Source organism: Coloeus monedula (assembly GCF_965178545.1).
Source record: "Coloeus monedula genome assembly, chromosome: 1".
Taxonomy (NCBI): domain Eukaryota; kingdom Metazoa; phylum Chordata; class Aves; order Passeriformes; family Corvidae; genus Coloeus; species Coloeus monedula.
Genome location: NC_138781.1, coordinates 18,168,062 through 18,194,497, shown reverse-complemented (window position 1 = coordinate 18,194,497; position 26,436 = coordinate 18,168,062). Strand labels below are relative to the sequence as shown.

General features: G+C 40.9%; 1 protein-coding gene across 2 annotated transcripts in view; it reads right to left on the bottom strand.

Moving 5' to 3' along the window:
• The window catches only part of PIP4K2A (phosphatidylinositol-5-phosphate 4-kinase type 2 alpha), a 106,326-nt gene extending 81,621 nt beyond the window's left edge, over window positions 1-24,705 (bottom strand). For both annotated transcript variants that reach the window (XM_082296516.1, XM_082296517.1), the window contains exon 1: window positions 24,378-24,705. In XM_082296516.1, the coding sequence (XP_082152642.1) occupies window positions 24,378-24,518 (141 nt within the window). In that variant the 5' untranslated portion in view covers window positions 24,519-24,705. The remainder of the gene's footprint in view (window positions 1-24,377) is intronic.
• Window positions 24,706-26,436: the final 1,731 nt, after the last annotated feature.

Here is a 26,436-nt window from a genome sequence, read left to right as displayed (position 1 = left end):
TTTCTGTCCTTTCAGTTCCTACTGTATTTATCTCCAATAATGGTCACTGCATGTCAAATGAGAGTATAAATTCATTAGAGAAAATAAGCCATATTTATGCTCTTACCACGTTCTTCATTCTCCTACTCAAAAACGAATTTATTTACATGTTCAAGAACACTTCTTTAATATTAAAAGCTCAGACACTAGTGCTACACTTTAAAGCTGATGGCAACTGTTGCTAGGAAGAAGACCCAGCAGAGATGGCAATCAAGTGAATACACAACTTCTGCCAAAACACAACCATGGCAAATCCTGGACAAATCAAAAACCATCGCTTGCTGCAGTTTATTCCACTGTTGTTTTGCCATGAGCACTTACTCCTACCATCTGTTTTGTGAATTCATCTCTTGATACGTATCTAAAATGGTATAGTTGCAAGAGGTTAAAAGGATTACTGTCTTCCAAAAGTAAGATAAAGTCTCTTTTTTCCCCCCCAAGAAAAAAAAATTGCATCCAGTATTCCAAAGATCTAAAGAAAAAACCAATAGCTTCATATACTATAAACAAAATCCTTACTTGCTCTGGTTACCTACACAAATCCATTACTATTGAATTTTATGGTGCAACAACATTGGTTTGAAGTTAGTAACTCCTGCTAATTTATATAAAAAGTATTATCAGAGAGTTCCAGTTTCTAGGATCATTGCTGGCATCTGTATCCATATAAGAGCAAAGTTAAAATGTCTAGTCCACATGCTTGCATAATAGAGAATAAAAAACCTTGTATGTGTGGAAATTATTATAAAGACTTAATGTTACTGGACCTAACAAGATGCATCAGCATATGAGTAAATCACAGGAGTCAGAACTGTAGCCAAAGTTATTTTATATACTCTGAAGCCTTAAAGAAATTTACATCAAAGAGCATAAACATTATCAGCTAACTAACAGCATAACACATCAGACCTGTACAACGCAAAGGCGTTGTACAACCATAAACTGCCTTAGAGTATGCATTAAGGGGCAAGACAAAGGGATGAGACTCATGACCCTAAAGCACTCTAATTATCCTCAAATGACTCTAAAACATACTCTAAATACCCTCAAATCAAACTACAGATTACAAGTCTAACAATGCAGAGGGTGTTTTTTCAGGACCACTACATGGAACAGTTTTGCACATTTCAATAATACATTGGGATGCCACTTCATCAAGGAACAGAACCAATGCTGTCCACATCCATGAAGCTTGATGCTGAGGAGCTTGCAGATTCAACTGTTTGAATTCCAAATAAAATAAGAAGTGAGAAATACAGAAGAAAGGGAGAAGCTATCACAGAGATAAACTTAAGTACATTTTTATCCTCTCTCAGGCACAGCAATTAGACTGACAGGCTGCTGAGAATACATGGAAGTTTATTTATAGCAGAGACTGCATATGGTCATATCAACGAGATTTAAGAGGTTTTATATCAAAGTATGTCTAACTTTCAGCAATATCAATTACTAATTTTTCAAGTAATCTTTTTCTGTAAGCTCAGTCTAAGCAATTTAAATTATAGTCTTACAGAGGACGTAAGATCTGCTTTATAAGTGGGCAAGTGAATTTGATCACAAACTATCCAGAAACTACAAGTCCACCAGAACATAATGAATGCAAGGCATTTAAATTTCATGTTGTCATACAAAAGCTTCTTTTTATTAAAATATTCATCTGAATAATAAAAAAACCCCTTTCACATTAACGAGAGTACACTGAACAGAAAGCCTTTAACTACACATCATGTAGAGAAGCAGGTAAGTAGTCCTTAATTGATTTCCTTTAATGCTTTCATGTTTTATTTCATAAAGTCATTTCAATAACTGCTCAGATCCTGTTAAAGCCAAAAAGCATCAAAGCAATTTTACTGTTTTTGTTAGACACTGTAAAGAGATTGCATAGTTTTCACCTCTGACCACTCATTGTAGTTCCTTTTTTCACTTCATCATTACATTTTTTCATTAAGACTCAAAGAGAACAAGTGGCAACCTCAGACTTTGATAAAAGGTCACTTCTCATAATTTTGTACTTTATTCATCTCCTAAAAGTTGTATGAAAAATTAAAATTACAGCTCAGTCTTATATCTCAACACAAAGTAAATAATGGTATCACTCCATGCAAGACCAGATTTTAGTTATGTTTTCAAAAAACGGTATGAAGTAAAACTAACACATCACAAATACATACATGCTAAAGGAAGCCAGTGGTCCTGGAAGCAAGCACTGCCACTCCTGGATGGTGCAGCATTGAGGTGAAGTTTTGAAGCTCATCAACTGTAAAAATCCTGTGTTTAAAAAAACTAATTAACCAAGCTGCCAGCTACATGATTTGAATAAAGAAAGCAATCTTTAATTTTAGCTGACATGGTGTGTTGAGGACAAGGGCAAGATTTACTTCTTATAATAAACTCTTCAGCAGAGCTTTCCCTCCATCTGTCCCTTTAGAAGGGTCATCTCTTCAATTATTTAGATGTGCAACAGAAAGCACCAAGATTAGAGAGTGAAGCAAAGACTAAACACAGGTCTTATCAGCTACCTTGCCCATAGTGATGAGCTTTTTCTACAGCGTCTAACAAAACTGATTGAAGTCTTACAGCTTAAACTGAGGAAGAGAACATTAAGCTTGGTCAGAGTAGTGTTCCCACAAAAACTCATACAAGCAACTACAAATCACAACACTTCTCAAACAGTAGTATTTTCCTTCAGATTTTAATAACAAACATGAAACACATAACCAAGCTTCAACTAATTAGCTAGGAACAGCTTTACGGTAAGCAAAAGAAACATTAAAAACAAAGGTAGCATTATTTTTGGATTGGTTTCAAATTCACTACAGTAAAATCATTAGAATTCAATTCAGTTTCTACAGTGTTGTAATATGTTTAAGAATGAACATAGAAAATATGCATTATTTTTGAACTGGAGTAGCAACAATAGCTTGTCATTGACAAAGTAGACATCTATCACCTTGATAGTTTAAAATTCAATTCTTCTCTTGCAATGTAGACATCAAGTCTATAGTACATCACAATTATTTATGCCCTAAGATTAAATAAAGATTGTTAGCTTTTATCTTCTAAAGTCTCAAATCAGCTGCACGAAGAACCACTTGGTGGTTTTGAACCTGACTTCTACATCTTTCATGGAAAAAGGCAGAAATCACTTCCTACCCAGTCCTCAGTTTAACTCATGACTTTAGAGACTTCAGATCTCCTTCTATTCAGATCTATTTTCCATGCTGACAACTTTTGATGCTTAGCCAAGTTATCTACACCAAAGCTGTTCCGTATTTTTCATCATCCTTCATGCCCTCAACTGAGCTTTAAGCTCTACTATACCTTTTAGCAGGAAGGGGACCATACAAAGTATTCATAATGCTGATACGAACTGGATTTACACAGTAACACAGCAAGCTTTTCTAGTTTACCCTGTATTCCTCTTCTGGTAACTGACAATTGCTTGTTTGACACCTACTAAATTATAACAGTACTAAGACCTTGCTCCTGCATGGTTATGGCCCGTTTAGCACCCATCATTATATGTAAAGCTCGAGCTGTTCTCCTCAATGCAGCTACCTGTTCTCCTGACAAATGACAGCACTAGAAATTCAGTCATATGACTTCTGTGGTTCTTTTCAGCTTTCTGACCCTTACTATCCCAATTAATTTAGTATCAGCAGCAAGCTTTCCTCTGCACTGGTCACCAGGGCTTTCCCAGGTAATTTAGCAGAGTCTTAGATTCCCACAGCAATTTGTTCTGCCTAGAAGTGACTTTCTTTACTGATACAGCCAAGCATTTACTTCCACCTTATTTTCTTTACAAATTAAGGAATTATTTATCAGCACAAAGACCTTCTCTTCTTATGCTATGGCTTATTAGCTAGTGAGGGACCCTCTCAAAATTCACTTAGAAATTAGAGCCACCTAAATCACATTTATCCACATGGTTATTGACCCTCCATCAGCCTCCATAAAGTTGGAAGACAGGTTTCCTTACAAAAGTCACACTAACTGTAAGAGAAAAGGCAGAGACTATAAGGACAGTAGTGGATAGCTGCATAAACAACACTACTAACTGGACTATGTCAGACATTAGCATCAGAGCCTTACAAGTGCTATAGTCTCCCTTCTGCAAATTTTGGCGCCACACCTGCCATTCTCTATAGCACTGGCAACACAGATTTATACAAGAATTTACACATCATCAGCATTCTGCTATTTCAACTTTGAGTATTTAGAACAAGAGTTAATACCACCCTATCCCTGTACTTTGCTGCTCGTAATATTATCAGCTACATCCACAAACTCTTCTCCTGCCTCTATCACATTAGAGCCACCAGTTGAAGAATCCCTCACAAAGAAAAGTTCAGAAATTGAAATCGCCAGTTTCCTCCCCACTGAACAAAGACACAAGTTATTTAACTTCCCTGAAAAAGCTGTATCTACTATATATGCTTCCATCCTCATCATATGTTTACATCATCATCATCAGCAATTCCTACAGGCAGTGGAACTCTTCTGATCTGTAAGAAGAAAGCATCATTGATGCCTTTTGTTAACCACAAACTTTTCACTGTGTTTCTACATTAAGATTACTAGACTCACAATTTTAACACATTTGAACACTCCTTCTGCTCTTTTGTTTGTTCGTTTTGAAGGCAGTTGTCTCCATGCTAGCCAGGCTTCTTCTGCTCTCCTGTAATTCTGCTAGATAGCACACACTGGCACTCTGTTTCACAATTGATCTCCATGTCATATCTCCACCTCCTTCACTATGCGCCAGGTCACCTTGAGAGATTTAGGTTTTAAGAGCTGTCAGTTACGTTCTTTTTAAAAAGTTCTTTTTTCCTATTTTTTATACCATCTCTTTGAATGAGATGCACCTTGATACACGCATTTGATGATGCACAAAAGACTGGAATGACTTAAATCTTCCTTTAAAGAATGCAAATTAGTCTGTTATCACCTACCATTTCTTTAAGCCATGCTGTGCAGCAATAAGTGTGCAATAACCACAGCTGGGCCACACCATGTGTGGTGTATGTGTTACACAAGCAGACACTTCCATTGACTCAAGTTAGACTTCAACACCCTTAAAAAACCAAAACCGGGGCAGGGAGGACAATACAAAAAAAACAACCTAACCAAAAGACAGAGGCATGGATTTGATAAAATTAGATTTATGGCTCTCCTAAATGTCTGCCAGATTGTTTTTTGTTTTGCTTAAAACACAGAGTGGTAGCTGAACTTTAGTTGTTCAGCAGCTTATTCTCTCATTGCAAGATAGCAGCACTGGAATAAATCAAGTTTCCACAGAAATAATTCTTATGTACTGATAACATTACATTCAAATTATGAAACAAAACTTGTGCTGAACAACAACAGTTAAAAGGCTGTAAGAACTAAACTACAAAGACTGAACAGCATCATTCAGATTTAATTTTGTTCATTTTCCCGCCCACAGACTGCAGACTGTGCATCACTTCTTATACAAAAGAGATATGAATAGCTACAATTTACACCACAACATTAAATTTACATTAGCTATAGAATGGGTTCTCATCAGTTTCCAGAATAATGGTGTTTAGAATGAGGCTAATGCATTTCAAAACAGTTTACCTTGTAGTTCAAGATTGCGAAGGCAGGACCTTGATCCACCCATAAGACAAGATGGAAGTTCAGTATTATTATTTCTTCTGTCTGCCTCCAAAACCTCAGTGTTTAAAACAAGATTTTAGTACTTGGCATATTTAACATCCAACTGGCAGTCACATTTCACTTCCAAATATTCAATATTCCTTCAGAGTAGAACACTTACTTTAAAACACACTGAAATAGGTGTATCTAATGCTCACCACATCATAGCAACTAACAAGTCACTTAACTACATTTTTTCAGTGAGGGACAGAACATAGCTCCCTAGTTTCACCTCCCTTAGATTTAGATTTAGCCTTAGCCTCAAAATAATTGAATTTTTTTTAGCTCCTCTGCACAATAAACATTCCCATTTTTGTAAGAATCAACCCTGCACATAATAGCCTCCCTTCACTACAGAGTCTTGGTCCATCTCTTCAGCATGAAAAAAAGTATAGTGAAGACAAAGGAGTCTTGCTTAAAGATGTAACATAGTAAGTATTGCTGGACTCTCACCAAACTCTGGGAATTTTAGCAGGAACTTTTGCTACACGAACAACCTTAGTCTGTTCACTTGCAACAATTTGTAAGCTAACCAGTGTAAGTAACAAAAGACTGGAGAAAGAAATGCAGCAATAAATCAGATTTTTTTTTCATAACCAGAAAGTAATTATTTAAAATTCATAGACCTCTATAATATATCACATGTAATGGCACACCAAAACATTTCAAATATTACAGAATTTAACAAAACTGAAGGTATGAAAAGGCATTTCAAAGATACTAAAACCAATCTATATGACATCACTGCAGTTACATCCCAGTAGTATGATATATTAATAATTAGGAACAAAAATCACTTACTCAAGAACCTGAAAAGTTCCTCAAACAATTCAGATGGGTGACTTCTATTTCTCTTACAGATACAGCCTTACTTGAAGATTTCTCATCAACAATTCTTTAAAAGAATTTTACTGAGGCATAGCCATTCATTTTGTAGACTCTTATACAATTATGTTCTTGCATTAATTGTTTAAGGTATTTTTCATGAAAAGTATTACCTCACCTTTTACTGCTGACTTCAATTAGATTGACTCCTTGACCTGAAAAATTCGTAATGTAAAAACCTAAAAATTCTAACATACTTCTATGTAGAGAGCTGAATTAATCCAATATATAGCCACCTACTCTGTAGGATCATACCAGTGCTCACACAAATGTTACAGTAATCTACTCCTCCCCTTGTCTCAAACTATTTGTGTTATTGATGTAAAAAGCATTTATAGCCTTTTAACAGGCGTGCTCTTGCAGAACTGAACTTGAGCCTAGCAATTCTTATGTATTTATTCTGTGGGGTCTGAAATTTAACAAACTCCCCATTTCTTCCAAATTAAAAGAATAACCTCATCCGAAAACCACCTTACTTTAACATGATCTTCCTTTCACTGACATGTCTGGAAGTACAAGGGATTGTCCCACCATTCCATTTCTTTGCAACATTTTCAGCTATAGTAAAATGGAAAAGCAGTCAGTCCAGCAGGCTCATGTCCAAACTACCACCCTGAAGTCTTGTCAAAGGCCCCATTGACCATGCCACAATTCTACTATATTAGATTTTATTTTTTGTAACCAGTTAATTATGTCAACTGTAGAACAGATTTCACATAACTAATGCAGTAGTGTTTCTTAGGAGGCTGCAAGGCTGCCAGCACAAATATTTCAAGGCTTTTACAACAGCTAGTTTTTATGGTAGGGCCTTTCACGTGCTGGTGTTTCAATCTTTATTGTGCTTAACATAAAGGAGAGATCTATGTCATGAGGATACTGTAAAGTTACTTTTGAGTATTAAAACAGATTTTAAAATTAAATATTAATTGTTAGAAAAGCTCACAATAAGAGACAAGCAGACCAAGACTCGGTGGCCACAGTAAATTTAATCAGAACCCACACACCATTAACAGCTGGAAGAGTTCCAGAAGCAGCCTGGGTCCTTGGCCATCTGCCAAGACCACGGATTATGTTTTAAGTCCCCTGAAATTACAAGGATTTACTAGAATATGCCATTCTCCACTCTTGGTACTGTATTTACAATTTTCTTTTGTGGCACATATAAAAAGTAGCTGTCTACCTCACCACCAGTACACTTGCATGCTACAGATGTACACAGTCAGACATACTTAATGCCACCTCAATTGCAACTCTGGTACATTTTACAAATGAACTGTAGGAAAGGCACTAGTGACACCTAACATCAACAAACCATAAGCAGCATCTAAGATTTTAATTCAAGTATGAAATTTAATCTATTGAGACAAAAATGAAAGCTTTCAAGCATTTAGCAGAGCTATCTACTAGTATGTTAGAGACAAGCATCAAAATTCTTGTCCCAAAAGCTTCATTCAAGTCTACTGCTCATTAGTCATGGCATGCACTAATACATAGCTCTTACAACAGTGTTGTAGAGAGATTCCTGAAAAGAGGAGGAAGTGTTAAAACTAACCACACTACCTGAAAGTCTTTAATATCAAAATGAGAAGTTAGTTTGCCACATACCAAGAAATCTGATGTGTATAATATCTCCCAAGAACATCTGCCATGCAGTCATAATTTTCTCTGGAGACCTTCATATGATACAGTATTTTACTCAGGTAAGACATCAGAACATCCAGATAATGAAAAATAAATAAAAATCAAGGTAGGTAGTGATGACTAAAAACTCTTGCAGAAACAGTGGTAGAAAGGGAAGCAGAAAACACCCCACAAAGCACAATACCGGTTCAGCTGCAGGTCCAGAATACTTTGGAAGTATTTGATGTACATGTCATGCATGGAGTCAACTCAGCTCTGAATTCCTCAAGCCCACATCAAGATCTACCATCATTAAAGGAAGAGCTAGAATATTTGCACAAAGTGTGTGCATTACAACTCACACAGACTAGAAGCTGCTCTTGAAAGCACATCAGTCCAAGTACCTAAGTACCACCAGGTACCAGGTTTGATGTATAGAAGCCTAACAGCATAAGAAAGGGAAAATACTCATTGTCAGAATAACTCTTTCAAACTCAGAAAACTACTGTACAATACAATGCAGCACTACAGTGCTAACTTTGCTCATCGCCTTCTCCAACGTAGCTATGGCAGAGTAACCCAGCTTGTCAGCCAGATCTAGCCTCCCACCCCCTGGCATTCAACATGCCTTTTGTTGAGCTCAGCTGGTGACCTACCCAGACAGTAGCCAGCATCAAGACCAGCTCAGGCTGTGGTTTTTCCAGCCTTCTGCTTCCCAGCTAAGCTCAATTACATGATTTGCCACTTGGCAAGTGGGAATAGTCCTGCCTCCTTTTCCCCTTTCTGTGAACAACCCCTTCGATCAGAAAACAAGTTGATTCAGCCCATGAATCCAGCAAAAATAAGAACAAAACAAAAGCCCAAAACACAGACTTTTTGCCAGATTAGTCTCTGGTCTTTTAGCATGCTGAATTGATTTACTGGATCATCAGACAAATACTAGAGCCAGCATAAACTAAGCAATAGCAACTCAGCCTCCTTTTATTAAAGCCACAGACACAGCTGCGAAGGGCTTGATCAGAGTTATTGATCCCTGTACCTTAAGCCACAGGTAGCACTGCTGCTCTGCTGCAAATCATACTGCTGGGACGCAGCCTAATAGAAAGACCACATGAGAAAATACAAATAGGTCACTCAAGAGAGAAACCACTTGAATCTGAAGCATGTCTCTTATTGAAGCAGCAGAGAGAGGAGACCTCAGTCTCTGAACAAAGGCAAATTAAAACAGCGTGTTGGACCAATAGTAGATGCTGAAGGTCGTTTTTAGTAAGCCAGTTAACTATTAGATGTAAAACACACAGTAGTGCACATTGGCTGCACAAACATATGTAATTTCAATTACAGTTCTCTTTTTTTCCCATGTAAATACTATACCTGCTTGCCCAAGATACTTGTAGAGTAGCACTGCTGTGAGAGTCTTATAAGTGTACCCAACACGAGTGAAGTTAAAACTGGAAAGGATGAGACTGAAGGGATGCAAGACACCAAAGCCAAGAGTTTGCTCCTATCACAATGGGACAGACTCATTGTTCCTGCATCCTGCCAGGCAGCTCTGCCTGTCCCTTTTGCACTGACTGCAGTACTTGTCAGATCCCACGAGAAACTAAGTACTTAATTTCCTAAAAGTACTTTCTCCATTCTAGAAAACAGTTTGGCCAAAGGCACAATACTTAGAACAGTGGGGGGGAAGGGGGGGGAAAAGGAAAGAATAGAATCAAGACCAACAACTGCTGCTAAAAGGAGGTAAAAGTGAAGCAACATCTCAAAACGAACCACAAGTTATCCCTTCCAAGACTCCTACTAGGAGCATATAGTCAGAGTCCCTAAAGACAAGCAAGCTAATATAGCACTACCTATCTGGAAAATTGTTATTCAGAGTAAGTAATAAATTGTCCCTCAGGGGAAAAGATTTACTAGAGACACAACCCTAGACTGGAAGGGGACACAGCGATGGAGGCATAAGTGATGTACATTCAAAAATAGAAGGGAAGAGACTCTAGGCATGGAGAAAAGGATATAATTTCTGTAAAGAAGACTTTTCATAGTCTCATATAATGTCAGAAAGGAGTCTCATCAGAGGACTAATCAAAAGAAGTAGAATAATTCTCCCATTTCTTGATGAAGAGGCCAGGGAACAGTTTTCTCAGGCTTCCTTATCACTTACTACAAAACTCACAACATTACAGACAGAATACTATGATGGACTAAGTCCAACACGTACATTTTTAAGTTCAGCTACAGACTAAAACTGGTGTCAATGTCTCCCACTGGGAGAAACAGAAGCATTTCCAAGATATCAAAAGCTACCATGGATATGGATGATCTGTATTCCAAAGGGATTTTTACAAAATCCCATGCCAGAGACTATACCTTCATTTCCCTTACATTTAAGTTGCCTAGAATTTGCTGCATATACATCTAAAAACATTTCCCCTAAAAGACGGATATTTAAACTGCCAAAATCAGAGTTGTCATATTTTACTGCTTCTTTTCTTGACATAGAAAGTACAATATTGATTAAGTGTTAAGAGACTTGGTATCTCTTGTTAGAGGACAACAAGCTCAAGAATAGAGAGGCTTATTAGGACAATGCTGTTGGTAAAACCTATAGAAGCAGAAACTTCAAGTAGCAGCTGAGAGAGATTTCACTTTTTCATCTATTGCTCCTCCTCTTGAGGATCACCATTACAACCTTCCAAGTTTCAAAATCACTACCCTCCGTGCAGGGAAGAGAAACCAACAGCATACCAAAAAGGATCTGTTTCACGGCTGGCAGAGCCCAAGGCTTAGCCTTACCTCTGCAGCAAGGCATCAAACAGCTCAACTCCCAGCACTCTCTCTTGCCCACTGTTCCCAGCAGTGCTGGCATCCCATTCCTGTCCCTTCTGCTCCTCCCTGCCTGCCTTCACACAGGGTTAGTTTTCAGCAGGCAAGCAGCCGACCTGGCTGACCAGAGACACACACACACTGCTGGAAGCTGGGCTCACCTGTGGAAAGGACAGGTTTTAGGGAGGCCCACACTCACAATGAAGCCACGCTTTTATATTTAACAACTTGGCCAGGAACCAGAAAAATACAACCGAAAACCACGTAATCCCCCAAAGAAAATTCCCCTCTCGTCTGCAAAACACCCTTCCCCTTCCACTTGTGGAGAGTGAAGGTGCAATGCCAGCTTTAGATCCTTGGAAATCTTTAGGAGTGAAGGCATTACAGTGCCATATTACTGGTGTCAGGTTAAGTTATTTCATACTTCCTGACCTTAAGTACACCTTGGAAGGGGGGGGGAAGCCAATAAATAATTTAAATAGTTCATTAGTAAACCACCATGGAAAATTAACAAGATTAAATGTCTTTGGTTTCATACTGCTGGAGCTAAGTGACAAGGAAAGTGTCACTTAGGTAGATGTTTATACTCACATAGGATATATTTTATATTTACAATAGTCGTGCAACAATTTTGCAGTCATGGCCTGGATAACTGAAGATGACTAACAATGTTGTGGAGTTTTCATTGATGGTTAGCTTAACTCAGATTTGGAGTAATCTTGCGGTATTTTTTATTTCATTCAAATTTTTGGTGGCAATTATCATTCCAAAACTTCAGACATCCACAGCATGGGCACCTCTCTCTAATCAGTCACCCTGGATGCTTTAAGAGCAGATTTCAGTGTCCATGACCTGTGCCAGCTTGACTGGCCCAAAAGCAGAGCTTCAGGCTGGATTTGTTTGACTGCACTTCTATCACTGTTCCATTTACCATGCCCCTCCAAGGTGGCTGCAAAGCTGTCTGCTCACTGGGGGAGCTGTGAAACAGGCACCTTGTGCAACAGTGAGCGCTGCCAACTCCACCAGAAGCCCCAGTCAGATACTCCTGAGCACTTTCCCTTGTGCATTACTTATGCAAATACATGTAAATGCACAGGATCTCAAGGCTTTAGAAAACACTTCAGAAAGCAGTAAGTTAATTAGGCAGGAAATCAGCTTATCTGTCCTGGAAGATACAGTAAAATTCAACAATACCAATCCTTTGGATAGTTCATTTAAAAAAATTTTAAAACTTGCAAGCTCCCCTCAGTTATGAAGCGACAGTGCTGTGACTCACTGCACACTGTTTATTTTATGTTCAAGGAGTCCAAAAGCTGAGCATTTTCACTGCTGGTTTGTCTCGCCCCTTTTGTCCACCCCTCCTCAAGCTCTGAGACGCTAGATATATCTGAAAACTTAAATAAAACTTAAAAAAACTGCATGTTTTTCAAAGAGCAGTTAAGAAGTCTAGCACAAATTGTAGAGAGATTGATGTATGGCATAACTACATCAACAACTATGCTGTAACAAACTTTAGCATTCCTGGACTAAAACTTGAACAACTGAGAGATAATTTCCATAAACTAAGTACCCTATATGGTTACAGCTCACAGAATAATATTTCAAGTATTTGACATATCAGTGACTTGAGGAGAGAGAAAAACACTACTTCCCAAACAATTACTATCAGTCCATATTGCACAGCACAGAAAAGCAGGATGCATCAAAAGCATGGAGCCAAGCTCCGGACACACTCCATAGTACCCAGAAAGCTGTGTACTTGCATCCCTCAGCAGAGCTGCCTAGCATGGGAGGTTACACAGCAACTTCTGTGAAACACTTATATTCAAGTTAAGGGGAAAAGCAGCAAGCATGAATCTGACAAACTAATTCTGAGCTCAGACTTGCCAGCTAGGGAAGCAATGGTAAGTTGCAGAGAAAATGTAGCTCAAGGACCATGCTTTACTATCTTGGCTCACAGGTGCTTCTTCTACCTACTTGAAGCAATAGTATTAAACTTCATCATCCAAATGATCCACGCCAGCTTGCACCACTATTTGAGTTAGTTTGCAATAGCAGGTGAAGAAAATCAGGGAAACGTTTGCAGTAAAACTACTTGTCCTTATGAGTAGCTATACAACTTCATGTTGAGAACTCCACACAACCAAATCTGTGTTCTTCCTTTAATGAAGGGCCTAGGTTTTTTATTTTTTAAATACAGTGCTTTCCATGTCAGAAATTAGTGTGTCCCAAATTAACTCTTTTCAAAGCCTTTGACCAGCAAGTCCATTGTTCACAGAACATTTCAAACTCCCCCACTTTTTTATTACTTTTATTTTTTTGAGGAATAGGCTATATATATTTCAAGACTACCAGCGAGATGCAGATGATCCAGATTCCTTTCAGTTTTGCTTATCAAAAGGCCACTATTGGTCAGAATACAAGTCTGACTGAAGAACATGCAATCCTGAAATCTCAGTTACCTGCTTATATGTGACACGGATCTCCTGGATGATGTCTTCAGTTCAAAAGGGGTCCCATGGCAACACAAACAAAAGCAAGTAGGTTACTTCAGGTGTTACTTTCCACCATCTGAATACAAGGATGTCTATGCCTTTGTGTCCAGGTTTCAGCTGACATCTTTGCCAACTCAACTACATAAAGTAGTACATTAAAATATATCAATGTCACCTTGTAAATAAAAAAACCCACAGGATCTCTTAAGCAATGAATGCAGTTTTAAAGTTAATTTTAGCCTTGCTATTGAGATAATCATATGCATGTAGCAACAGCAACTTCAGTGACTGAATTACTGTCTGCCAGCTAGACATATCTCTATATCCCTCATCTGTTTTTCATTTCTGAACTTTTCAGCATTGCACTGCCATAAGAACAGTATGCTATCTTGTGACAAAATCAAACAAGAAGAATGTTTTCATGACCCTAGTAAGTCTTAAGGCACATGGATAAAACAAGCATTTTTCCACATCAAATACTATAAGGATGGCTTACCAACTTCAGCAGTACAAAGACACCCTCCAAACTACCTATCATTACATACATTCTACTGTAAAACAGAAACGTGGCTTTTCAGGAAGGAGTCTCTACGTTTTGAAGGGCATTTATAATGGGGTAAAGAAGACCTCAGACACATTGCTCCAGAGTAGTTAGCAAGAAGCAGCCCATTGTAAAGGAGTCATCACCCATCAGAACCCAAGGAATCTTCAGCTTTCAGGTGACCAGCACATTATGCAGGAGCAACCACTACTTTCAGGCTCTTCCAGTAACTTCTTAGGTGCTTAACCTTTAATTGTGAAGTCAGTCACATTCAGCCAGGAACCTCAGCAAGTCATTCACAGGAAAACAAAAAACTTGACTTAAATATGAAAGTCTGGGAGATTTCCTAAACAAGACAGGAATATTAAAAATATCCTATTGAATGACATCTTCCAAGGAGAAAGTTGCAATACACTTCTCTGAAAGATTCATCAAGTACAAAAAAAAAAAACATCTGAAGAGTAATTAGCTTGTAAAGTGGACTAAAAACACCAATACCAACCCCAGGCAACTGTTGTAACATGGGGAAAATAACCTCAAAAGGTGGGAGAGATTGTGGAGAAGGAAGAGAAATCCACCACAGTCACACCAAGAAAAAGGCATAGTGCACTAGCAATACTCAAGAAACTCAATATTTCTATACCGTTTTGCTTTGATGTACTGCAACAGAACAAGCAGAGGAGGTACAAGGGGTTTGGGATTCTGTGAGCTCAGAGACATCTGAACCCTATTAACATCCCTGAGCCAACATAGCCTGAAGGACATTGCTCACTCAAATGAAATAACCAGCCACAACTGCCTGCAGCTGTAGGTAGAAAGAGAAAGCAGCATTGTTGAATCAGCTGAAGCCCAAAATAACAGCTGGTAAAGCTGCTGTATCAGGAACAGAATGGGCAAGAGGTTCCAGAATCAGTGGCTGCAGTGCTTTTTGCCTGCAAGTAGGTATGTGGGTTTGTTAACAAGCATTAAGGTTTTGTTTCTGTAAATGACTTTTACCACCTGTCTTCTCTGAGCCTGACAAATATCCAGAAACCTTTTCTTGTTTGGTCCTGTCCACTGTGTAATCATAGGATAAAGCTGGTTAACATACCACACACTGCAAAGTGAATCATGAGTCAGACTGGAAGCACACTAATCTGACAATTCTGCTTAAGACCGAAAAGAATTATTAAACAAGAAAACTTCTTTTCAATTCTCCTCTGCTGCTGAGGGCAGGGGGGAACACACACTGAGAGCAGCAGGGAGACCCTAATTTGCATCAACCCCAAGGCACTGCACAGGAAGTTGGTGTTGAGCATCTGACACTGCATTTCAGTCTGAGTGAGTCATTTCTGAGTCCTCTACCTGCAAGTTTGCAGTGACTGAGACGGTTTGGTATGGACTTTCCAGTAAAGTCAGCTTGTCTGAGACTGCTGTCCTTCCCAGAGAGACAACCAGCTCTTTTGAATAGCCAGCTGAGACAGCATGTGCTGATACGTCCTTCCTCTTCCAGAAGTAAAAATAGATATCCCATTCCTCAACTCAACTGTTTTCTCAATTTTTGGTATTTTGCAACTTGGTCTCCCAAAACTAGCCCTATATTCAGCTCAAAATACAAAAAGTCAGAAAGACCAAAGTGGGAAGCTCAGAGATTAGCAAACTTGCTTTCATTATGTCAATCTTCTGACTTTTGCTCAGCTCCAGGAAACCGTAATACATGAGATTTGCACATTGTAAAGGGCCCAGCAACCACAAACTTTAACAAGTATTTCTCTCTTAGCTCCTCTAGAAAGTTTTGTTATAATCACCCAGAACCCAACCCAAAAGGGCCACACCACACCATAACACCAATAAACACTAACTACAGAAAACTTATATTTCTGAGAGAGAAAAGAAGCATACCGAATAAATAAAAAGCACAGCCAGCAGCACTGACATCGTAGCCTGCTGTACCAAAACCACTTTTGGTACCCACATGATCTAGCAAAGGTCTACAAAACAGTGGGCAACATGATTATTGAGGCTTGGCACCACAAGCTAATCAGATATTTCTCAATTTCAGTTCAGTATAGTAAAACTATTAATAAGCCGCTTTCTTTTAACTCGTCTTAGGCTAACCAAGTTGGGTATTTTCCTCTCTCCCCCCTCCAAAAAAAACCCCAAAAAGTCAGTGACTGCTACAGCCACATACTTGATAGCCTGCAAGAGACTATTTAAGGTAGGATTTTCAAGAATTGATATTGTTCAGAAGTTCTGCCAGATGTTAGCATTTAGCTCTAAAAGAAACCTCAAAAACTCCAGCCCCTACGAAACCATTACTACTTTTCTGAAGACATCTAGTCTCTGGACATGCAAGTTATGAAGTCAGATGGTTCTGAAAACCAAGATGTAGAGATGACCAGAAACCAATGGGTACAATATAGACACTTCTGTCTTTTTCAAAATACACAACTATTTCAAGAGGCTAAAATAGTTGAGAAAGGTCTCCTCATTGAAAGTGCAGAATCCACAGTGAGTTCTCTACTCAAGTGTGGTTTTTTTACTGTGGACAACAGTTTAACTTGAGGTCACTACACATGAAACTGAGCTATAGATAGGAGATCAGTCAGAGCCCACACTAGAGCTATACAAGTCCCTCTAACTGTCCTAAGCTACTATAAAAAAAATCACCTTAAAGTACACGTACATCAGACTCTTCCCTTTATGCTCCCTGCAGTGTTTGCAGTTCCTCTTTTAAGCTGGGACTGACACTTACGAACATGGCCTTTTGTGGTATACAACCCCTAGCCCGTTCACTTTTCAGCACTCGTTTTTCTGTTAGCATATCTCCCCAAATGAACTTGCCACAAGGATCAGAGCACTCCCAGAGAGCACTACCAGAGAATGGAAACCAGCAGCCCCAGCTTTAATAGGCTTCAGTACTATGGAGGCTGTAGTTTGTCTAATCCTACGCTAGCTTAAACTGGCACTTCCTTACAAAGAAGTTATTTTCCTCCATCTCTTCTGTTTTTGCATCAACTCCACATTCTTTCTGCTGGCACAGCTGTTTGCATAGCTGGGTCATGAACTTCAATTAATTATGGTCCACCTAAAAAACTCCTCAAAATGCATTACTTTTATTGAATTATTACTTTGGAGCTGAGTAATAACTGATAAGGAAAACAGATATGGCTGAACTTGTTAACCAGGAAGACTGGAATGGCAGAGACTTGATTGATAAAATGCAAACACAGGTATAGCAGAGTTGTGTGACAGCATATGACTAAGACATAAGGAGTGAGATGAGGAAAAGTAAAAGACTAAAGACAGTTAGCTCAAGCAGCTGAAAGGTGGTTCTGCAAGTCTCAGTCTCACCAAGGAGCTCCACAGGCTTTCAATAATGGCACATAAGGGAATGTGATTTTTTCAGTTTTGTCTTACAATCTAAAAGGATCGTGCATATATTCACAGCTGTGAATATTAGGATTGCCTTGGGAGCTTACAATGCACACAAAAGAGTTGGACTAGACTAATTACCTTGCCTCAGCACACAAGGTAGCTGTTCACCAAGCCTGAGGAAAATCAAGTACTCTAGAAGATGTATGGTCATTAGGTACTTCTACTGCAAACTATTCAACCCCATCCTTTGAAGATAAAGCTAATGTTTTCTTTTCAGTTTGAGATCCATCACTACAGCATTCAGCTACTTCAAACAATTTTCACAACACCCTTATTAAGCAATCTCTCAACACAAAACCAATTAACTTATTATAGAACAACCCAGACTTTACAGGAAGATCATAAGACAGATGATCACGTAGCAAACCGCATGCAAGAAGTCACCATCTCAACAATTCAAAGCTAACCCATTTCACCACGCACCAGGATGCAGACTATGAAAACTAACGAGGTTTGCCATTACCATCCCATAGCAAGGCAGCAATTTCTTGTACTGCTTCAACTATTTTGCTAAGTGCAAACACATGGTTTACCAACAGTAAAAATGAAGAAGAGAAACCAGAACTTGTGCTAGACATTTGTATAGTAAGTACCATGTAAAAGAAATGGAAACACATGGAAATATGCCTTGGAAGTAAACATAAAATAATGAGTTCATACTGGAATATGAATATGTACTACTTTCAAACCTTTAAAACCTCATAGTTAACAACCAAGATGACTAACCTCTCAATAAGTCAAGATATCCCTAAGCCAAAATGACTACAACTCCCGAGTGCTTAGTTTTGGCAAGATTACACTGGAGAGCTGTAAATAATGGCTAGTTTCACCTTACTCGAAAGTTGTCATGAGGTTGCACAATGTACAGCTAGTGTATGGATCCCTAAGGCACAAGATGTTTTCAAGGAAGAACAGAAAACAGGACTGTAGAGCAGGAACTGAGAAATGGGGTGAGTCAGTTATTGTAAATAAAGTTTGCCACCATGAAACGACAGAAGGAAAATAAACATCTACCGGGCCCTGGCCAATGGGCATAATGCAAGTGTCTGCTTTAATGAGCAAGGAATTCAAAAATAATACCCTAGAGACTCTTAAGGCATCTGGTGCAGGATACTCAAATAAGACAACTAAATTGAACCAGCAAAACAAATTCACGCTGCCTATTTGCTTCACAGAACATTGTCCAGCCCTCTCTGCTGGGGTTAATGAAATTCAGTTTCAAAAACCCACAGGGAAAAAAAATGACCCTAGCCTTTGCAGCACCTTATCTTGTAGATTGGGAGAAACTACAGAAAGCAATTTTGAAACTGCTGTCAGAGCTCCTTCATAGCTCCTCCACTCTCATCCCTAACAGAAGCTATTGTATGTGTCCCTTTCAATAGTTTACAGAAGGACATGAAATATCACTCCCATTTGTATTTCATGGAGGCATGTTTACAACCCTTAACCTAACCATAATATTTACAATTTTTTATTTTTACTAGTCCATCCACTAAGTTGCAAAAGCAGTATCAAATTAATTTCTGCAGTACACAGAGCTTGACACCCAAAAAAGAACCAAGTTTTCAATAAATTGCTCTTCCTGTTCTGCTTCCTTCTATATGCAAACATCTGGGCTGAGTGCCCAACTGACTTTTAAAATAGTTTTAATTGCTTTATTATCTGCTCTAATGTAATCAATGCTTTTTAATACATTGTTTCTTCCGGCTTCTTAGAAAGAGCCTTCTCCCACAGTCCAACATTAAACAATTCATAAGATGTTCTTATTTTCCAAGCTCACTGTTTAAAATCCTGATTAGTACCTTTAGTTTTACTTAGCCTTAGTTTTGAAAAGCCACTTATAACACAGCTGCAGCAGCGATGTCCTGCATTAAATACAAATAGTAAGAACACAGCTGTCAAGTGACAAGCAGCCCTCTCCACCCCAAGACAGTTTCCAGCCAACCTGTTGTGCTGACAGCCAGAGCCATGAGTCAACATTATGGTCCCATATCCTCAGGGTGCCACCAGTAACACCATCATTTAAGACTGTATTAAAAATATGGACGCAGAAGTTACCAACTCCTCTAACTTATGAAGGCATACCATCAGTATTCAGCACTGTGGGCTTGTTTTCATCAACTGATCTCACCCTTTGTTTCATGAAAACTAATCATAAACATGTAGTTTTTATTCCAAAGGGCATAACCTAGTTTTCAATTATTTAGGTTTCATCTTTCTGGAGAACAATTCGATAACATTTTTTCAGTATAATTTTCCTACATTTACAATGTTTCAGGCTAGAAAGTTCTTAGGAGAGATGCTAGGTAAGTCAGGACTAAGAAGTCATCTATGCCACAACCAAGAGGCTCCACTTTACCTAACAAGCTCTCCATTGACACATTAAAACATAAGGACAGCCATTAATAAGTGAACTACTTGTGTATTTGTCTGGATAAAAGTTTGTAACAGAAAAGATCAGGATACTAGCTAAAAAAAACCCCCAAACTGAAAACTGACTAGAACAGACACTTTGTAGCTTTCTGCAGATACAGAAGCATTCTTAATGTGATCAAACATATCTTACTGCATGAGACGGGAGGAAAGATGCATTTACTTGTCATGCTCCTCTCCTCCCCCTCCCACCCCCCCGCCCAGTTTCTAACTCTAAAGATGAAGGAATCCAGGAGGTACACTGATAGATAGGAGTCCCGCACCTCTCTTTTCATTATTCTGTCCTGGTGTTGCTCCACTTCTGTTAAAAAGATCAAGCAAGATTACAAGTGAGAGTGCAACAGTAGCATCAAGCTCACAGCGCCTCATGTGAGCAGTTGAAGAAGGTCATGGAGTTTATTACGGGTTGAATTCTCTAGACACAGAAAGTACACTCTTTCTGATGTACTCCTCAAAATGCTGGGGAGAAGTAATTTTATCCATGTATTCTTGTTGCTCTGCTTGCTTATTAGGCAGCAAGTGCTAGTGAGAAGTCAGGCACTGTCAAATTTTTGGATCCGCTTGTAATCTTCCAAGAAACAGATGGCGATTACAGATTCCAGGGGCTGGGGTGGGGGGAGCTGTTTGTTTTTGGTTGACTTTTTTTTTTTTTTAAACTTGTACAGTATGCTCAATAACTTCATTAGGCATTCATGCTCTTCTACTAAATACATTTAAGTTAATGGTTGACACAGTAAGCAAGCTCTCCAGCAGTCTGTTCTTTATCTCAAAATCAGTTACAAAAAATCCCACTTGTATTAGTTTTCTGCCATCTTTCAGGGTGATGTTTTGAAGGGCCTAAACCTACAAATTCCCAGCTTTCCTAACAAGCTCCTAACAGATGCAGGCAACCAATTCTAATTGCACACTCACCATCATTGTGCCTGGGATGATTATCATAGGATGCAGAAAACACAGAATCTGTGGCTTTCATTTTTAGGCACAGGAAATAAGGATGGAAGAATTACTTCCAAAAGCACTATGCAACAAGTTACATCCAGCCACCTTCCTTTCCTCTCCTCCTTCCTACGGTTATTGCAAATCCAGCAGCAGTGACAATACAAAGGTAAGAGAGGGATGTTATTTACCACATCAGTTGTAAATGAAATACAATTACATTAGGTTGTTAAAAATATAGCTTTAAGTCATACTAACCACTGAGTTTAAATATTTATTTCAGTAGCACAGCCAGATTATCTTTGACACAGGGTAAAAGACTGAGATTAAATCAACTGTTAATGATGTAGATGCCTGCAAGATCCAAGCACTGACAATTAGTCTTTGCTTCTACAAGTCATCAGTACTATAATCAGATCTACAAAATGGGACACAGTTGCTTTCCCTTTCAGTTAGCAGCAAGCTTCATTCCACAGCATATGTCAGAACACTGAGAAGTGAATTTATGGCTCTGAATCTGAACACATTTTTTCTTGCTTTGTAAGACATTTGGGTAATGTTCACATGTTTTCCTCTCACATGCCCTTTGAAGATATTACTGAATTTGACTGCATTACCAAGCAGGATTTTGCATTAGGTATCTCTCTACTTCTATGCAAACAGCAACTGAGAGTTGCTTACAGTTTCCTGAATGGGGTGGGGGGGACGTAATTGATAAGGGCCTTGGGTAACAGACATGCCTCTGTAAATTTTTTCCCTCATTAAGAATTCACACCTCTGCTGTCAGCCCTCCGCTTTGTGGCACCAATGTTCAAGTTTTCCCTTTAGACTCATGTTGTCTCCTAGGACAGGAGAGTTAAGAGAACAGTTTTTATATTTTTCCTTAACTTCTTCACACATTCAATTTCAAACTCTGAAAATCCTCCAAAACTCAACAACCAAATATAGTCCTGAGATTAAAAAGTTAATAAACCCACAGAAAAATAATTTTTCCTTCATATATTCACTGTTTCTTTCCAAAACATGCAGCAGTGTCAGAAATGTAGGAACTGCATCTCACTTCACTGTTTCGATATATACGTATTCCCCAAGACAGTAAGACTCAGAAACTTCTATTGTCTCATTATAAATAGGCACTGCAGGTAGTCTTAAATACAATTTTTCAGATTATTACTATGTTCTAAGTTTAATTACTATCATCATGAACTATGGTCTATGCTCAGTTCCTAGTCTAGCCTTTGCTTATAGATTTCTGTTTATTCTGCTGAGAAACCTAAGGATCCTTAATTCCTGTTCCTAATTAATCCACACACTGTTTGTATTTCTCCCATGAGAAACTCTTATTTGTGATAACAGAGTTAAACCATGCTGCACACTTATTTTCATTTGCTGGACAGTGACACATGAAGCAGTACAAAATGACAGGAAAGGCATCTAACAGAGGAGCCTGCAACACTTCAATGCTGCCTTTTGGCCAAGAAAAGATGTTTAATTTGAATGTATCAAATTAACTTTTTTTTCCATGCTCTTTCATTCAGAGGGATTTCGCTTCCACAGGGCCTCCAAGCATTACTCATCACCACATTTTGCATGGGGTAAGGAAATGGAATGCTATCTGCAGAACACAACAGATATTCACACCTACAACCATCTCCTTCATGTGAAAACGAAGCCTCTTTTCTCCGAGCCTGTTGCATTGCTGGCATTGTTTTTCAAGCCTCTCCAATGAAAGGATTTCAGTTCACAATTTTGAATCTTCTGCGCATGAACCAACACACTTTATTACATTTTTAGTGGGAACAGCTATGCACACTACAGCAGATGGTTTGCAGGATGGTGATCACATACAGTGTTGTGTTTGTCACTATTTACTTGGTCATTATTTGTACTGAAGAGGTCTTTCCTCTAGAAGTAATGGTATTTCCAGTGTGAACTCACATAGCAATGAGCCGTTGCAACAGGAAGATCTCTGTTTTCATCAGTGATCTCCCTCTGTCCTCAGGGAGACAGTGAACAGCTAGCACATGCTGCCATTCAGCACAAGTCACTCACCCTGCAATTACCAGCTTGCTTGCTTTCATTAAAGAGGCCTGTTTGGGAATTTTTCTATGAATAACACTAGCCACTAAAGAAGGAGCAAAAGAAATTTGTGTATTTATGCCCAATTCAGGCAAACAGAATATCATTTTTATATATTATAAATACGTTATATTATATATATAATATCTACAATTAAAGATATTTCTGCTTTGTAGATAAACAACTACTGTCTTATCAGTTCATGACATAGGATGTCACTGCTCACAACTGACCTACAGAAAACTTGAAATCCTTTGTTACCATTTCCTACAGCTCACAGAGCTACCTTAAGCAGACTATTCAACTTCACTGGAGCTTCTCCTCTGTCTAGTATGTACAGCCCAAGCAATTCCCCATGATCCTCACTTCAGGTACTGTCCTGTTCAACACAGCTCTAACAGAGCTCAGTCTTGATGTACAGACTCCAGGCTTTGGACAAAAACCACTGAAACATCCACAGAGGAAAAAAACCTCATGCGATATGGATGTGTAGGAAACAAAAGGAGCAGCGAGTTAATACTACAGGCTGCTCCGCTGGTTTCATGTGGCTGTTACAAAATTTGTAGTCTAATCTCAAATTGCACATTGACTTTCTTACAGGCTCGTTACACAGCAGCAGATGTAACCCGTGCAAACCTGACACAGGCGTACAGGCTTCGCTCCGCCAGCAGAAGGGAATACGTTTTTTGCTCAACTGCCCGGATACCCGATTTTTGGCGATCTTTGGGCTCTACACTTTTAACCTGCCACGGTGGCTATTTAAAGATGCAAAGCTGCGACCTGAGCCTCATAATGCTCAAACCATGTGACATCTTTACCAGGCTCCTAATTTTAACGCAGACCAGCGCCCGGCCGGGGGTTCTCCCGGAGCCCGGGCCGCCCGTCCCCGCAGGGTGATGGAGCACTTCGCAAATGGTGCAGTTCTGCCGCCTTACCACATCAAGCCCTTCCTCCTCCCCTCCCCCGCGCACACCAGAGCAGCGGACACTTGCCGAAACAAACTGCACGGACACTGGACGAACTTGGCCAGTTCCCACTGATAAGCGGGATTTTTCCCAACTACAGCACATCCATGCGCCGCCCGCGCGCGGCCGGCGGCAGGAGCGGAGCTGCTCGGGCTCCGCTCACAGCACCGTCCCCTCCCGCTCGCTGCCACCGAGCGGAACCGCGGGGCGAAAGGGCGGACACGGGCTACCGCAGGCACTCGGCACGGCCCCGCGCATCACCCGCGCCCGGGCAGGGCACTGCAGCCGCTCCCCGCCGCACTCGGTAAGGCGCTCCCGGCCCCGCCGTGGCGAGAGGCGGCAGCCGGCGGGGGGCTCCTGGCGGCACGTGCCTGCCGCGGTGCCACCCGTGCCCCTAGAGCCCCCGGGTGCGATGCCCCAGCGAGGCGGGCGGTCTTGTGTGCGTCGAACCGCGGCGCTTACCGAGTGGTTGACCCCCCACATGAGGACGCTGAGCAGCGGGTCGCTAGCCCGGAACAACTTCACTTTTTGCGCCACGAAGTGCTTTTTCTTGGTCTTGGTTTTACTCGCCATGACGGGCACGATGCTGCTGGGGGCCGCCATGGCGCTGCCGGCGGCAGAGGTGGAAGGGGCTGGTGTGGGGCAGAGCGACGGGCGGGCAGGACCGAAGGACAGGGGCGGTCGGCGATCAGCGCCGCAGCCCCGCGGGCAGGCGGTCAGCGGGCCGGCAGCCACGGGACCCCGAACGCATCCCGGCCTGGCGGCTGAAATGGCCCCGCTCGGCGCGGCGGCCCCGCCCCGCCCCCCCCCGCGGGGAGCGGCCACCGCCCGCCCGCCACGCACAGCGCGCCCGCCCCGCCCCCGCGGGAGCCGCGGAGCGTCGGCTCTGCCGCCCCACTGCGCATGTTCCCCGCGCGCGGCGCCTGCGCGGCCGCGGGCCGTGAGGGAGCTGGGCCGCCCGCGCCTCCCTCCCCTCAGGGAGAGCGGCCTGCGGAGATGGATTGCGGCTCGGTGCCGCCCGGGGGAGAAGGTGGTTCTCGTCCGCTGCCGTCCGCTCCTCACACCCATCTTCAGTTCTCCGGGAAACCAGGCCTGTCGTCGCCCTAGTCTTTAGCTAGCTAGTCCCTCACACTGTAACTTCATGCGGTTTGTGTGATAGTTACTCCGGTTTCCAGTTCCCTCTCTGTAAAGGGACCTGTAGGAATGAGTGGGATCTCTGCTGCAGGGCTTTACCAGCTGCTCCCGCCCCAGCTCGGCTCCCCGAGCAGAGCGGTTCCTCACAGCCGGCGTGCAGTTAATACAGAAAGCTTGGTCCTATGCAGGAGTATTGCACCCCTGTGACCTCACTGTCCCGTTATACCCCCAGCAGAATGTTTCTTAACAGCCTCCACGGCCACAGAGGATGTGGGCAGTGACAGGCGACATCCTGCAAAGGCATATCTGCTCAGCTCAGAAATACCAAACACCACATACACTTTGCTCCGCTGTATAATGAGGAACCCCCATGACACCCCTGCCGTCACTGTTCAGGGTCAGTACCCACGGGTTACACAGAGCATATATCTCCTGTGCCTTTACAATAAGTCATCCATCCACTTCTGAATAATATCAGCTGATCTCTCTGCTGTAGATCTTGCTTTGTTCATCAGTTGATACTTCAGCAAGGTAACCAGATCCTTAGGCAGAAACAAGAGCAGGGCTGCTCCAAGAGGTGGACAAACCTGCAGTGAGGGTCATCCCAGTGCTACCAGTGCCCTCAGTGACAAGGCATGGTCCCAAAGGGCCCACACTCAGTGAGCAGGGTGCTGGCAACAGCATACGTCTTATCAGCAGTCCCAGAGAAGCTGAGGTGATGAACCAGGTCCTTCCAGGAAGGCACAATGTAGGCACAGGGTCTATCCAGGGCCAGAAACGGAGGTGCAGGCAAGCCACCTACAAGAGAGGTCCAAGGTATAGCCAGAATACAGAGCTGGATAAAGGTATTCCTACAACATAGCTCAGGCAAAGACCTAAACCGTGCCCTGCCTGAGCTTAAGTGGAGGTCCTGGGCAGAAGGTGTTCGCAGGTGTGGCTGTTCAGGGCAACTAAGGTCAGTACATGAGTCTGGGACCCCAACACAGGCTTACATAAATTTAAAAATGTGTTGCACGTCTCTATTTCTCTTTTGTCATTGTGATCTCAATGGCAAAGTTATCTATCATGCTGGAATCTAAACCAGTAATGTTTAATCTCCCTCCTGCATAGAAACAGTTACTGGGATTTATTACATCGTCCCTTCATCTTACAGAGAGTAGGACAAAAGAGAGATGTATTTAATTTTCTGTCTTTTTTTTTTTTTTAGCAGAATTACTTTGGAGTTACAAAGATACTAAACTGTAATTTTTTTCTCGAAAATAGATTCGACAACAAAAAAATCCGTTATATTCTGCTGCAGTCAATGGAAGCAGCTGAGTAGTCAGCACCTTTGAATAAAAGCAGGTCACTTAGATGCCTAAATATAGATTTGAAGTCAGACTTTCGG